This window comes from Scardinius erythrophthalmus (assembly GCF_964197995.2).
Source record: "Scardinius erythrophthalmus genome assembly, chromosome: 22".
NCBI lineage: Eukaryota > Metazoa > Chordata > Actinopteri > Cypriniformes > Leuciscidae > Scardinius > Scardinius erythrophthalmus.
In genome coordinates, this window is record NC_138242.1 from 18,629,311 (window position 1) to 18,646,001 (window position 16,691).

The following is a 16,691-nucleotide window of genomic DNA, read 5'->3' on the forward strand; positions in this document are numbered from 1 at the left end:
GAAGTTTTTCACACCTAAAATTGATACTTGCCTTAATAAATACCTTCTGTTTCTTTAAAACTGTGTGCTTTGTGAAATAGTTTCCCCTGTAATTATAGTCGAACACACAGGTGGTTCTGTGCTTATCTTGACAAAGGCTTTATAGAGAAGAGTGATTGATGGGCCTGTTTTTTTTTTTTTTTTTTTTTTTGCTTTTGCTTTTATCAAAACCTTTCAGACTTTGTCATGCCACCCAGTAGTGTGAATTGAACACTGAGAGAGACATTTTGCTCTCTCCTTTAATTTGCCTTTTTGAATCAAGCCTGCAGTCTGCATTTATAGAGGAGAGCAGCCTATTTGGGAAAAAAAAAATCAATAAAAAGGGTTGAGTCACAGAGATGTGTGTGTCGATCCAGACCAGAAGAGAGACACTGGGAGCACAAGTCTGTTTTCCTAAATGGAACACCTCTGTTCTCTTCTGCAGAGTGGTGCGGTGACACGTTTCTCCGTGGACTGCATAATCCTTGTCCGTTTAGGATCAAAAAGTGGGAAGGACACCACGGACAGTCGGCTTTCCACCCTGCAGACTATAAAGAGTATAAATATACGTCCTCTCAGCTATGCCTGAACTCCAGCAGAGCTCCAATGTTAGATCTCTGTATAAAGGCACACTGGTTGACTAAAACAAAATGTTCATATCTGCGCCTTGAAGGCGTAGTGCTCTGCTCATGAGTGCCGGTTTGTACAATAATGTTCTGGACAGATGTTGCACATTCATAGTGAGTCAGGTTTGCATTTTGTTTAGGCTTCAGAGAGTGTTTTCTTTTTCTTTCTGGGAATACAATGACAGGTTTAAGAAGCAGATGGTTCCCCACAGGTACAGTACATATCTTATGATCAGTAGGAGTTTTGTCTGCACAGGCTTGCCGGAGCTTTTGCTGCATGACTTGGTGCAGAAACAAACACTTTTATGTTTGAATTTATCTTATTTTTCCTAAGTGAACAGTTTTTAAAAAGTTTCAGTTAAGATTAATTATGCTATTGATTTATACTGTATATGTGACCCTGGACCACAAAACCAGTCACATGGATCTTTTTTTTTTATTGAGATTTCGTCCCCTTGGAATTATAAGGTTCTATCTGCGTTCTGAGCAGTTTTGAGATATTGAGCTTCAAAGTTTTTGCATTACATATAGGAAAATGTATATGGGGAACAAGTTTCTTTCAAACATGAAAATAACAGGGACCCTAAATGTATTCTAAATATACAATATCAAAATCCTCTCAAATTTGTAAATGGGGATTTTTGGAATGGGTCAAATGCAGATAGAACCTTCTAATTCTAAAAAAACACTTTTCGCTTAGAATTATAAGGTTCTATCTGCCAAAACATTATTTGAACACTAAATATAAAATTATTAATGTTGTAACAATGTCTCAACATGTGTTAGAAAGTCAAATTTGATCCTTTCTATGACATTTATTTCTTATTTTTAGCACTTCCATGTATTTTAGGACATTTCAAATTAAGCAAGGTAGGTCTAAATATTTTGTCCAGTGCAGATGTTAATTTTTGGAACCAATTTGGTGGGTAATTAAACACATTATTGCAGAAATTGTTACTTTAATCTTTCTTTTGTTTAGACAAAAAGCAGCTACTGTAATACATCTGAGCAGGACTTTATTCCACCTAAAGTGGGCCAGGTAAAATGGCTTTCTCTCTAGAGACATCAGTATGGCTGAAATAACATGCTAACGTTTATTGTTGTAATTAAGACCCCATCAATTAAATTGTTGACTATTTCACCTTTAAGGCTTAATATTGTAAAAATGAAGACATTTTAAGACTTTAAAAACTGCAAGAAAACAGACATGCATCAGCAAATTAATTCATAAAGTTTAATAATCATTGAAAAATGATTCACTGACTATATAATCACAAAAAAGGTCCATTTTTTTTTCATTTTTTCAAGGTCTCAAAAACTCATTTTTTAAAACACAGAACTATAATACTCTCTGTGACTCATTTTTTAAAACACAGACTTATACTCTCTATGACTCATTTTTTGATTGGTCCTCTTCTGTCCATTCGAAGTGCTGATTGGCTCACGCAGATAGAACCTTATAGAGCCAAGTTAGAGTTCGACTTTGTAGATAGAACCTTTTTGTTTTTTCAATAAAAAGTCCCAAAATGTACACAACTTAAAAAAAAAACATCACACAATGTAAATAAGTTGTCACAGAATAAGAATATGTGAATAACTCAATTTTGACAAAAATGTCAGATAGAACCTTATAATTCCAAGGGGACGATTTATACATCATCTGAAAGCTGAATAAATAAGCTTTCCACTCATGTATGGTTTAGGATAGGACAATATTTGGCCGAGATACAACTGTTTGAAAATCTGAGGGTGCAAAAAAATCGAAACATTGAGAAAATCGGCTTTAAAGTTGTCCGCGATTGTGCTGCATTCACTCACAAAAATAAATGTTTTATATATTTACAAAATATCTTCATGGAACATGATCTTTACTTAATATCCTAATGATTTTTGGCATAAAAGAAAAATCGATAATTTTGACCCATACAATGTATTGTTGGCTATTTTACATTCATATCTACCATGCTGATGTCTACACTGAAAAACAAATTGGTGTCGAAACAATTTTTACTCAGAAATTGCTAGTAAATTTCATATTTCAAATTCAATTACATAGAGAGGGCAAGTAACACATTAAATTAAAGAATGAACATGAAATCATAATGAGCAATATTTTTACAGCATTTATAAATCTTTTTTCATGTTATTCTATGCATATACTAATATATTTTCAACATTTTAAGTGTTTAACAAGTTAATGCGAAGGTATATGAATTAACAATGAACAAAAGAATATTTATAAATTAACATTAACCTAGATTAACAAATGCTTTACAGAATGCTGTAAGTTTGATGCCTAAATCATAAACTAATGTTGACAAATTCAAGCTTATTGTAAAGTATTTCCAATTTTTGTAATTTAACAAAAATAAAATGTTTTTGAGCAGTAACATTTTCTCATTTGTAAGTCAGTTTTAACAAAAGCATCTGCTAAATGAATAAATGTTAATTAAGTCATTTTTTTTAGCTCATTAAGTGTCAACATTTGGTAACAATACACACTCTTTATAAAGTGGTTTTAGTCTCATTGTAGTCACAAGTTTGTCTTGAAATCCTCCCTGTGTAATTTTGGTTAGATAACTTGTTTAAGAGCCACTTTGTGCCAGAAGACCCCAACATTTACACAGCTGCGGCTTGTCAGATGTTCCTTCCTGTACTTAAAGAATCTTTGAAATGAGCAAACATATTAATGTCTATTAAAAGAAACAGTCCTTGACAGTTCAAGAAAACAGAAGTTTAAGAGAAAAGTTTTGACAGCCGGGGCCTTGAAAGCTTTCAATTGCTTCCATGCTGAGGATGATTTTTGGAAACTGCCTACATTGTTTTACATCTTCATGCTATTTTTATTTGACATTCATTGCTAAAGTGGCTCTGACTCCTGAGTTAAAGGTTTTTGCAAGACGATTTGAGTTTCACACATTTCGATAGTACGTACTAATCTGTTATTTTAATGAATTTGTCATGAATTGACGCCTTTAGTATTCAGTATACTGTATATGCTGAAGGACACAAAGATAAAACGAACATGAACGTCCACCATTAGCCGACATGAGTGGACTACACCTAGGTTTTAAGCTTTTAAATTACCCAGGAGCCTTAAAAGAATTCATTTACATTCTCAACGTATGAAACTGCTTCTCAGAAACACTGGAGAACCACATTGAGCGTCTCCACATTCACTTATGAGTTCCACTCTTGCTGGAGTTAGGGCTATCCCATGGAGACATGCAAGATTTATGGAGGAACATCGTGGTAACTGATGCTGTGGATCTTTGGGGAATTCTGCCTTCCTTTTGTAAGCTTGAGACACTCTTCTTCAGAAGAAAAACAACCCCATACGAGTTAGAGGAAGCTTTGTTCTTCAGTAAAGCTGTTTAACTGATTATTGAAATAAAATTGAAATAGATTCTTTTAATTAATTTACTAGACTTTTAAATTATTCAGTATGGTTTGCAAAGCACAAAGAATAATAAAGTTAATGAAATTAATACTGTCTTTCTATAATATCTTTTTTTTGAAGGAAGGCTCTTATGCTCAACCATGCTGCATTTTGTTTGATCAAAAATACAGTATAAATAGTAATACTGAAATAGCATTACAATTTTAAATAGCTGTTTTCTGTTTGAATTTATTTCAGAATGTCATTCATTTAAATAATGGCAAAGCTGAATTTTCAGCATCATTACTCCTGTCTTCAGTGTCACATGATCCTTCAGTAATCATTATAATATGCTGATTTGCTGCTCTAGAAACAGGCTGGTTAAAGTAGACTTTGTGTGTAGGCAGCCAATGAAGACCATAGACTGGCATTATGCAAATGTATTACATTGTAATGTGTAACAGGAAGTGAGGAATTGCTGACGATTCGTTTTGGCAGAATGTTTCAGAAGAGATTATATAATGTAACTTTATCTGTCATGCACTTTGATCTTTAAAACTTTGCAGACCTTTTTACATTCAAAAACAGCTATATTACACACTACATGAAAGGTAATATTTGAAAATAATAGGGGCACTTTAATGTGAAACTACACCTCAGAGCTGGGGAAAAAGGCAATGACCAGTAGCACAACTTAACAAATTATAGCATTACTGGAACAGCTAACCCAGCAGCTATCCCATTACACAGAGGTAGGTAGGCAAAAAAGATGTTAGACAGGCCAAGATTGAGGCTTTCATGCTGGGGCCAGAGGTTAATATGAAAGGCGCCACAGCAGAAGCATTTGCTATGCACACCATACACCCGCACACAAACAAACATGAATGCACTCTGGTGTCCACGAACTGAATGGGAAGTAATACAAAATATTCAACGGTATCTGTGTGTGTCTGTTCGTGATGTGCGCTAACATGCGTCCTCTCTTGTTCTGCAGAAATCGAGCCTTGGATCCATCGGTTCAGATCTGAGGGCACCGTCGATTATTCACAGCTGACTTTTGACCCAGGCCAGAACGAACTAATCGTGGGCGCAAGGTAATGGCACCTTCTTCCATCACCTTTATGAAATTTAATTAGGACTCAGTCCATGTGTCTCAGTATACGAATGAGTGTGTTTTTCGATGTCAGAGGTTCTGACAATGTGTCTGCAAAGCCATACATTCATATTTTATTATATTTTCAGCAACACTAAATTGACACCTACTGCGAAAATGACACGATTGCCAGGTTTCCCATGATTAGCCCAATACTGACAAATAATACGAGTCTTCACAAAGCCACACAATGAAACTGCAAGACTTTTGTGGCAGACAAAGAACAGCATAGACCCTCCTCGCTGACAGATACTTTCATAAAAATTGCACCATGAATGTGAGAATAGGATAGGATTTCCTATGTCCAGCTCTAATTAATGAGTGTGATGATTTCCACATAGACTTTCACACTGTCCTGCCATACATCTTCAGCCAAATTAATCTCATATTCCCGATCTGTCAGCAGCCTGGATGGTCTCCAAGCAATTATTTTGTGACAACCGCAGAAACGGTTTGATATGAGGCACTGTAACAGTTCATTCACCCACAGGGCCGAGAGCGGTGGAATAATTACATTTTCTCTGAGAAGCAAGGATTACCGGTCACTTCACTAGTGATTCATTGTATCTTGAACAGATTGGTGTTTTTTTTTTCTTGAAAGTAACGAGATGGAAAGTGTTAGTTAGCTCTCAGAACCTGCTCATAAGTGCAACACATCATTATCAAGTCTGACTCAGCTAGAGTTGGAAGTAACGCGGTTGGGATTTTTGTTTCTCTCTAAACATCAAAATGTCTTGCTGGTGTTACAAAGAAGTACAGAAAAACTCTTTTGACCTGTTGTACATTAGATGTCTTTTATTTTGGTTGGGTTTTAGAGACAGCAAACCCCCTCAAACAAGAAGGATACTAACAACTGGTGCTGAAGGAATCCAATACTCTTTAAGTGCTCTTTAGGTTCAGGTTGGTAACTAGAGATGCACAATAAATCTGCAATCATATCAATTTCAGCTGATAGATGGTACTTTTTAATATTATTAAAGGGGTCATATAATGCCATTTTTGTACAAGCTAATATGATTCTTTAGGGTCTAAATTAAAAGTTTGTAATATACTTTAATTAAAAATTCTCATTAGTATTGTAAGAAAACACTAATTTTACCTGGTCAAAAACAGCTCTGTTTTCAGCACGCCGTTTCAGTGCATGTGTCTTTAAATGATAATGAGCTTTGCTCACCACGCCCCTCTGTTCTGTGCATACACCGTTTCTAACACAATAACCACGCGTTGTTCATTATAAACGTGGGATTATGAATTATATTGAGAAGGTCGTACATAGAAAACATGCCGTAATGTACCCTGAGTGTAAACCTTAGATGCATTCATTGTGAAGCCTGCAGCAAGGTTTGCAAATTTCGCATAGATTATTATAAATACTAATATAAAGGTTAATAAAACATTACACTCACATTTTCTGGAGGTTCAGCAGGAACACGTTGGTACCGATCCGTTTTTTTCTCGTTTGTAAAGCTGTCTGGTGTGAAATGATTCGCGCAAACATGAAAGCATGGACGATCGTGGGGAATCCCCGTGAGGGAATCCCCGCGTCAATCCTTTGGGCATATCGCTTCAAAAACAAAACTCTTCAACGGCTCGGATTTAGGAACATCCAAATTACTGCTGTGTTCCTTATTTCATCTAAGAACAGAACACCACAATCGCTTAGACGCCATTCTGCTCCAGCATATCCACAATGGCGGACTACTAAGACGGCTGTCACAGCTCACTCAGGGCGGGTCTTGTGTTGCAACACAGCTGTCAATCACAATAGCGGGAGGGGCGTACGATCTTATGACGTCACAATATCGAACGGCTTGATTTCAGAGAGGGTCAAACATATAAGGAGATTAAAACAAAACCACTGGATGGATTTTTATCATGATAGGATGGTTGTGTACAGGCACTGCCAACAGACATTTCAGTGCAATCAACTTGTAAAAGTGCATGTACCATTATATGACCCCTTTAATAAGTAAAAGAGACAAGTATATTCAAGACGAGAAATTATAGACAAATTACCATGAGATGCATTATGCATAATGTTCTTTTTATAAAAAAAAAACAAGTTTAAATCTCATCAAGTTCGTGTTTTTAAGCATTTTTACATTTATTCCAAAACAATTTAAACAATGTGTGAACTGATGTTCAGCTGTTCTTTTTAAAAGTCAACTCATTTTTAGATCATCAATCATCGGGCACGGTAAATGCTGTCACAGACACTGAGATGTACCTTTTATTTCACCTAGCAGGTTGTGATTACTCACTAAAAAACCCTCACAGTCATCATGTTTTCTTGCCATTTCAAGTTTAATTTTGACGTGTCAAAGTGGTGATATGTAAGTGGTTGATTTGTTTACTTAATTTTGAATTAGTCTTCCCAATAAGAAGTCATTTATTCATTCAGATTTGCGATGCGGAAGAGGCATGAAAACAAGAGGCGGGATTAATCGCATGAACTAATCATTGTTTTATTTTTGTTCTATGGATTATTTTCTGATCCAATTTTTTGAGGAGATGTTAGACAGATGTTCACTGCCTCCTCTGAGGAACACACACACACACACACACACACACACACACTCAAGAGATACTTCGGATAAAGGAATAAAAAAACAACAGCCACATAATACAAAGACAACATGGAACAATGAACAGACAGAACTCAGGGTTTAAATACGCAGACTGGATTATCAGGAACACAGGCAAAACGCTAACAGAGAAAACTAAATACATCAGTTATCACCCTTAAAAAATACATTAGAAATATGGTTATAAGATCAGTGCATCCCTACTGAGAACTGTATGACAGTCATTTCTAGCAATTTGTGGAGGTGACAATCACAGTAAACAACACTGTTTATGCAGATCGCCCATCTTTCTGCGGTTAATGTCCTTCACTATGGATAGGATGAGTCAGGCACTGTGGATCAATATTGTTCAAATTGAGATGTGAAGAGGAAAACGAAAGTCTTGTCTTGGTTGAACTCCATGATGTTTTCGGCTCGACTGGTTGTCCCTGGAGCAGATGGGTTTTCAGTGCTCAAGGCCTCAGAAACACACACGTAGTCTGGCCTAATGGAGTGTGTGAAGGTTCTCCTGCTGAGCTGCTGCTTCATCAAGGTCACTGAGCAAAAGGGTTCTCATGAAGATACTCAGCAGTTCAAGGAACATTTCTGCCAATTACCAACACCAGACTGAGCAGACGTGTCAAAGCACAGACACTTAGAATGTGGAATATTGAGTCATGCCTCAAGCTTGCTGGACATGGAACAAAATTTCTATTAACCAAACAGATTGTAGAGATAAGGTTAAAGTTAGGGGCATTTTCCTCATAATAGGGGTATCATGGTTATGGATACATCATTTTTGAAGAGGGATATTGTTCTAGGACCAACAAATTCAAAGGATGTTGACCTACTTGGCTAGATCACATGGTGCCTGAAGCCCAATAGAACGGCATTCAAATTCAACAACAAAAAGAAATAGTAATTAATAACCTACTATGAGCACAGTATGTTCAGAATACCTCTATATTGATAGTGTAGTTGCATGGTCATTACAGAAAAAATAGCAACTGGTCTGTGAAAAGGAACCATTGATAGTGAGAAACTCAAAAAGGCTTTAACGGTAATGCAGTGAAACACGATCAATAGACATGTCGATTCAGTAAATGGGCCTTAATCACAGCAACCTGATTTACCATGTACTCTCTTATACAATAAGACAGGCTCCGCTTTCAGGTTATGTACCATATTGTTTGAGCAAATGTGTTTGTGCTTCCGTCGTTCACAGATGAATGCAAAATCATGTTGGACTGATTTGTAGTTCCACATACAGTATAATATTACAATTTAGATTAGAGTTGGCAGAACACTAGATTGCTACACTAGATTGTATACTCAATCCAAGATGTTTGGAGGAACAAATTGTGTTGTTTTTTTGCTGCCCAGAATTAAAATGCAGGCAGCATTAACAATCGTCTGCCTCTCCAAACAAGCATCTTACCCTTAGGGAAGGTCCAGCATCGGCTCATTAAAGTGACAGTAGGCTGCACATTTCGCATAAGAGGTTTTTGATTCTAACACAAGGTTAGCCTTCAACCAGGAATGCGGATCATATGAAAAATCAAACTTGAGCTGTTACGCCAAGTTCATTTGAAAGTGGATGTGTATATGGAGCATATTAATGTGATTTATTCAGCAATTAATTTGGCAATTTAGTTCTGAATCCTCTGTTTTATTTATAGACTTGTTTATCTCTGAAAAAGCTCGAATCATTCCTCTCTCAACATTGGCCAATTGCTATTACACAAGGATTCACTCTAAATTTTGCAACCCATAAAAATCTCTATTTATAACCTCAATGCCCTCCCACCTTCTGAAGCAACTTGTGTTCTGATTTGAGAGGAAATTAAAACTTTTTTTTTTGTCTTTTCTTTCAGAAATCATCTCTTCAGGCTGCATTTAGAGGATCTTTCATTGATCCAGGTGGGTGAAAAAGTGTATATCTGTGTCTTTTCTGTCTTTCTTTTCCGGAATTGCTCAGACAGCTCAAACACCCAGGATGAGACTAACAGGTGTTGCTGCTGCCATGTGTACATGAATGAATGAATGAATGAATGAATGAATGAGTGAATGAGGCATTTTATACAGCACTTGCATATGTACTACTGTACACCCAAAGCACTTTACAACCATGTCAGGGTCTCTCCTCAGCCACCACCAGTGCGCTCACGACACACCTATAGGCTATAGGTGGAGAGGAGAGAGAGTGATAGAGCCAATTCAATGTAGGGGGATAGTTAGGAGGCCATGGTTGGCAAGGGCCAATGGAGGGAATTTGGCCAGGACACCGGGGTTACACCCCTACTCTTTACGAGAAGTGTCAGGTTTAACGTCTCAGTTTAACGTCTCATCCGAAGGACGGTGCTCTTTGACAGTATAGTGTCCCTATCACTATACTGGAGCATTAGGACCCACACAGACCACAGGGTGAGCGCCCCCTGCTGGCCACGCTAACGCCTCTTCCAGCAGCAACCTAGTTTTCCCAGGAGGTCTCCCATCCAGGTACGACCCAGGCTCAGCCCTGCTTAGCTTCAGTGAGCAACCAGTCTTGGGCTACTCGGTGAAATGGCTGCTGGCTACATGCCAATTACAGTGGCTTCATAAGCTCAGAGAGAAATACTTTGCCAATTTAAAAGTTCTTAGTTCGGCACAATGCAGACGTGACTGGTGTTTGTGCCCTGTGGGCTGGCGCTGTCTGTTACAACCATATGTAAACTTGCCCTGGGCTCCATTTTGCATTTGTGTTGTTTGAAACCTAATAACAGCTCTTATTTGGGTGACCATATGTTGGTTTGTGCTAAATAAAAAAAAAAAATGTAATGCAGGCACACAATCATGTTCTTAGAGTCTCTGATACTAGCATCGTATTGCATTGATAATGTTCACTGATAAACATGATGAGGCTGATTAGGATTAGGGAGTCTTAAGGGATGTTCACACTGACTGCGATCAATTGCTGGATGTTGTTGCATCTCCTTGCTTTACGAGGTGGCGGCTCTCTCTCTCAGATAGAAAAAGGCACTTATTATTCCTTTAAAGGCACACTATGGGATTTTTTGCCACTAGAGGTCGTTTATTCAAAACAAAGGCGTAGCTTGATGACGCCTTGATTTCGAGGAATCATGGGAGTTGTTGTCTTCATCTCTACAGCCAGTGGAGAATACGACGAGACTCGGGGAGAAATCATATTCATGGATGAATGGTAATTTATTAAAGATTTATTAACGTTACGAAAGCCGTTGGAGCAGAACGAGGCTGCTGGAGCGATTGCTAATGAGAGACAAGAACGACACACGGCTCGAGAGCAGTGGAGCTTTTATTATCCCATAGACGTTGCTTCCGCTTCTTCCGGTATGAGGGATAACGCAGTGCTGTTTTATCATATTAGATACATCTGAGTATGTTGAAAGGTGTTATAATGCTACTCTGTGCGTTCACTCGGCGGCTACTATATGAGACACATGTTGCACACTGCAGTGAGCTGTATCGATATTAGGCATGGTAAATATGGTACTCGCGGTAAATCAAGAAAACAAGATTTAAACAATAAGACTTATTGTGTTGAGCTTAGGGGTGCACGATATATCGAATCAATATCATTATCGCGATATCACGTTGCTCGATATCATATCGAAAGTCTCACGATATTTATGCGATATTTTGTTTATGATGCGTCCTGTCCGACATGCACCGTTGCATTTCCCCCGACTGATTTCCTGGTTCTACTTATCTACTTTTCCTGGTTCTATCAAGGAGAGGGTTTAACTTTTCATGCTACAGATTTCCAACAGTGGTCAGAAAGAACAGGGGAGACACTTTGTTTCACTTCTCCCTTGCACTACCACACAGTCCCCACAACACACACACTTGCCAGCTTGACGCACACACCAGCGCGGAGGTATAAACATCAGGCCACCTGGCCACTTCATGCGTTATCACAGATCGGATAGCTATCTAATTTATCAAAACGATTCCTTTTACACCTGTTCACATAAATGTGTTTTTTGCAAAACGGATATAAATTCGATCTTCAATTCCCGCGCTATATGCAGATTTAATGGAGTTCACATCACCGAACATAGTTATGAGCTGCATTATATATATCATCAGCTAAAATGTCAAAATCAAATACCGCACTAATAGAGAACGGCAACAGCCCTGGTAAGATCATTTCACTTCTTTACTTTTAATGAAGATACTTGTGTGTAAAGCGTCTGCAACTTACTTTCACTTTGATTTGCGATAGTTTCGCGTTGGCTTGACCGGTAGATGCTCAGCTGCTCATGCGGTGATGCGTGTTGCAGACGTAGCGTCGTCATATCTGGCCATACCATGACATGTAGCCTATAGCACGTTCTCACACGTTTATTTTTTTGTGTTTTTGGGAGGAGTACATTTTACATATGTGGTTTCAACAACCAGATGCATTTACACTTCGTCCAGTTTCGTCTGGAATGCGGCCCAGATCTCCTCCTGAAGTGGTTTCAGCGATCAGATTCAAATCCGTCTCGTATGCGCTCAATAAACCCTATGTTGTAAGGAAACGTGTTTTATTTGTTATGAATCTATTTTGATGCGTTTTCCCCTAACTTTTGTAGTTTTACATATGTTTAAAAATATCGAAATTCATATCGATATCGCAATATTCATTATCGATATCGCAATATCACTTTTTGTCAATATCGTTAACCCCTAGTTGAGCTGTATAACAATGATTAGTTTTCTGTTGATGAATGTATCTAAACAGTTGCTCACCTGTCTAATAAAACATATAATATATTTAAGCGTCTTTGGTGTTTCCATGGTTTCTACAAAATAAAGCCGGAAATCGAGGGTGTGTATGATGTCAATTGATAGGCGACTTTTGGACACGATCCGTGTCCTGTTTAAAACTGCTTATTTCTCTGGATTTAAACCATAGACTGTAAAAAAAGATGGACGACGCCCCTTCGCTCTCTTCCATTGATGAGAACTGAAGCCGCCAGTGTACCGATATGGCGCTGACATATTGGAACTTGAGTTTGCGCAGTAGCGATCTCGGAACCAGACCTGCGCAGTAGTGAGCAGGAAGTAAAGCCGTGAAATCAACGCTCCGCCCTCACTCTCACAGAATGCACTCAGGGAGAGTACATTTCTGCACACTTTTTTAAAAATTGATTGCAGTACGACAAGAGGCTCGTTAAAATAAAGTAAACACAATCTCCTCAGTCCTCCGAAGATCCCGAAAAAAATGTCCGTTGGTGCTTCAGTGACTACTTCGCTCAGAGAACCTGTCAATCACAGCTGTCAATCATGACGTTACACCACCGCATCACGTAACTAACTAAAAAACAACTTATTTTTGAAACAGACACTTGAACTTACATCAGCGTGATAAAAACAACAGCAAATGAAAGAAACCACCTTTGGAAAAAATATATTTGAAGTGTAATTTAATTGTTTAGTTGATCTCACGTCCCGTTGAATAACACGGGTAGGCGGGGCTTATGACCTATACTAGGACCAGTCACCGGGGGGCGATCGAGACGTTTGGCTTCACTTTTCAGGGTTTGTGCGGCACGCTTGATTTAAACATTCTTAGAAACATTTGGGATAACACAAATCAACAAAATATATTACACTGATCTAGTGGTTTTTGGATATTTTTATCCAAAAATCTTACATAGTTTGCCTTTAAAAAAGCAATGAAGCAGTTTTGTTAGATTATCATGTTTATTTATTTATGATAATATATTTGTCCAATAAATCAAAGTCATGTGGTGCAACCAAAATAAGGGGAAGAACAGAACAAGAAATGTTAGAATATTCTAATATTTTAATCTATTTTATATATTAGACTCTAGCATCCCCGTACCCCAGAGAACAAAAGCAGACAAGTTAGACCTTTTTATGACAAGACATTTAAGAATTAAAACATGATATTTCTTTAAAAAAAAAACTTTTACCTTACAAATATGTTTAGAAATGATTATGAAAATGAATCACTTGGAAACGCTGCTCATCTTCAGACTGGCCTCTCCAGTTGGACCTTAAAGAAGTCCTGCATATCTCCCAAATTAGAACTTATTCCCCTACCAAAATTTCAAACATAATTACCCAAGAGTAACCGCTGTCCTGTGATAGCTGCAGCAACAGGCAAGTTACTCTCTCTCCTATTGCATTGAACATCTTATAACCCTGTAAATAACCATTCAAACATTGACATATTTGTACATTTATTTGAAGCCTTTCCCAGTGTGAAGAAGTGGACTCTTTTGAGGCCTTCGAAATAGCCAAACACTGGCTGTTTAACAACTTAAACATCATGGGGGCTCCTCAAAAAGGCTAACCTCCTGGGGAAAAGAGCAAACAGACCAGACTCAACTTCTGAGATGCCTTTTGTTCTGACCTGCTCACAGGGAACCAGCATCACAAAGATGAGCCCTGCCATTCCTCTCCAGCCAATCCTTTTCTCCTTAATAGAATTCCTTCACTTGCCTCACAGCATGGAGTCTTGTGTGTACTTTTTCTTTTTGGTCTTTTAATGCCCTTTGTCACTGCTTCAGCTGACTTTGCTGAAGGTTTCTCTGAAAAGAGAAATGCTCTGATGTGATGTTTTGATGAGAGGTTCCCAATTTAGCTTGACCCAAAGCCCAATTCCATTGCGGTAAGCAAGTACTTGTAGGTTGTTTGTGTTTTTAAAGCATTCATGACTTTTATGTGAGGCATTCATGACTTTTGTGAGGTTTTGGTTGAATATGGTTTATTTAGAACCTGTCATATTTATTTCCCCCTTATATTGTGCAACAACTTTCAAGGAAAACTGGTGATATCACAGGCGATGGGATAATATGAATGATGCCGGCAATATGGTGCGAAGTCCTGAGACCTGAGAAGGAAATGACCTAGAAAGTACTGCTTTTATCCTTCATTGATCTCACAGAATAGAGCTTTCAGTATCAATGATGCATCAGCAATAGGAAAAATAAACCCGCTGAGTGACCCATCATGTGTCTGCAACACCTCTGCTAGTGTTTAAGAGCACAGGTCTGTGAAGCATTAAAAGCCTTTTAATGGCCGGATAAATGGGGCAGCGCTGTAGTAGATGTATATCGTGAAAGTATATAATCATTATATGTACATGGGCAGGGCACATTTTATTTCATGGGCCATTGTACAAAATGGGTGTCATTTGTGGCCCTCCTGCATATGCAAAGACTTCAAAATTCAATTGCTGATAAATTATTTGATGTATCATACATAGTACTTCTATCTATGTATCTATCTATGTATCTATCTATCTATCTATCTATCTATCTATCTATCTATCTATCTATCTATCTATCTATCTATCTATCTATCTATCTATCTATCTATCTATCTGTCTGTCTGTCTGTCTGTCTGTCTGTCTGTCTAAACATAATATTATACTATAACAAATTTAAAGGCTCAGGGAAGGAGGAGGCAGGAACGGCAAACAATGAACGGCACTTTAATAATGTAATAATAAACATAAACAACAAAACATGAAGGCCTGGTCCTCTCTCGTCTTCCACTGTCGTCACTCCTCCGTGTATCCTTCCGGAGCTCTTCCATGGGACTCGAGACCGGTGTGACGCATAGGTGACGCTCATTCAAACTCGCCCCACTGGCCTCGCTCCCTTCCCATTGCTCTCGATACCCTCGCTGCTTGCCACATATACATTATATCCCAATATATCTTAAAATTATACACAGTGCATGTGCTGTTTTTATGCAGTGGTAACAGATGGAGCTGTTCTATGGGTGACTGTAGATTGAACTGTTTTTTTAGGTATAAAGCTTACCGTCTAACAATTCAAAATGAAGTTTGGCATCATAATTTACCATGACTTCAGTTTCCTGCAGGTCCCCTTGCAATAATGAAAAGCAGATCAGAGTTTGAAAAAGGCCTCTGTGGAAGATGGGGGAGGTCAGATATACTTTAATGAGAAGTGAATGTCTCAGATGAGTTTAAATTTATTAGAAATCTTCATAATACAAAAAAGAATGAGGTCCCAAAGTGATAGGCATAGTAAAATAAAGAGTGGTTGAAACTGCCAATGCAAAGGTACATGCTCATTCTGTGTATCATTTTTGTTCTGTCAGGCTGTTGTCCACAAGACTGAATATATATATTCAGTCACACTTTAGATTAGGGTCCAATTCTCACTATAAACTAATTACTAACGATGACTTTTAACTCAATAAACTTTAAAATGACTGGTAAACAACTGGTAGTTGTTAAGTTTATGTATTAGGATTAAGGAATGCAGAATATGGTCATGCAGAATAAGGCATTAATATGTGCTTTATAAATACACATTTAAAAACAGCTGAGATCCTAGTAAAATGCATGCTAATAAGCAGCTAGTTCTGAAAATTAAAGTAAACTAAAGTGTTAAAAAATTAACAAATATTGTAAAAAATGGTTATGGTTAGTTCATGTTAGTTAATACATTAACTAATATTAAGAAATGAAACCTCATAGTAAAGTGCTACCCTTGTTTTATTTTTTCACTAAAAAAGTTACTATAGCATTGTATACAGTAATTACAAAAGATATGCATTGTATTGCTTATTTGGTGTTCTATACCAGACACATCAGCAGCCTTAGAGAGACACTCACTTTGTATTATAGCTGAAAATGTTCAAAGAATATTTCCTTAAATGCACATTGCTTATTTATTTTTGTATTAATAGAAATACTGACCCCTGAAACAGTGTTAATGTAAAACATTATATTAGTTGTAATGATCTCCAACGGCAAGGAGACATAAACACTGGGCTCTTGGAAATGTAGATTCTTATATGGAGTCAATAGGGTTCTGAAACCCAGATGGACTGAACAATACAGCTGCTCTCTCTTTTGTCAAACGGCAGAGGTGCTCGAAGAAGAGCAGATCTATTGTTCACTCCTTATGGTCTCAGTCTACTCAGAGTCCACCTTGCTCAGC

At 37.7% G+C, this 16,691-nt stretch overlaps 1 protein-coding gene across 1 annotated transcript in view; it reads left to right on the top strand.

The window, feature by feature from the left end:
* sema5a (sema domain, seven thrombospondin repeats (type 1 and type 1-like), transmembrane domain (TM) and short cytoplasmic domain, (semaphorin) 5A) overlaps positions 1-16,691 on the top strand; it is a 144,131-nt gene that overhangs the window by 38,813 nt on the left and 88,627 nt on the right. Inside the window, exons 3-4 of the mRNA XM_081352044.1 lie at positions 5,018-5,117; positions 9,615-9,660. Of these exons, the coding sequence (XP_081208170.1) occupies positions 5,018-5,117; positions 9,615-9,660 (146 nt within the window). The remainder of the gene's footprint in view (positions 1-5,017; positions 5,118-9,614; positions 9,661-16,691) is intronic.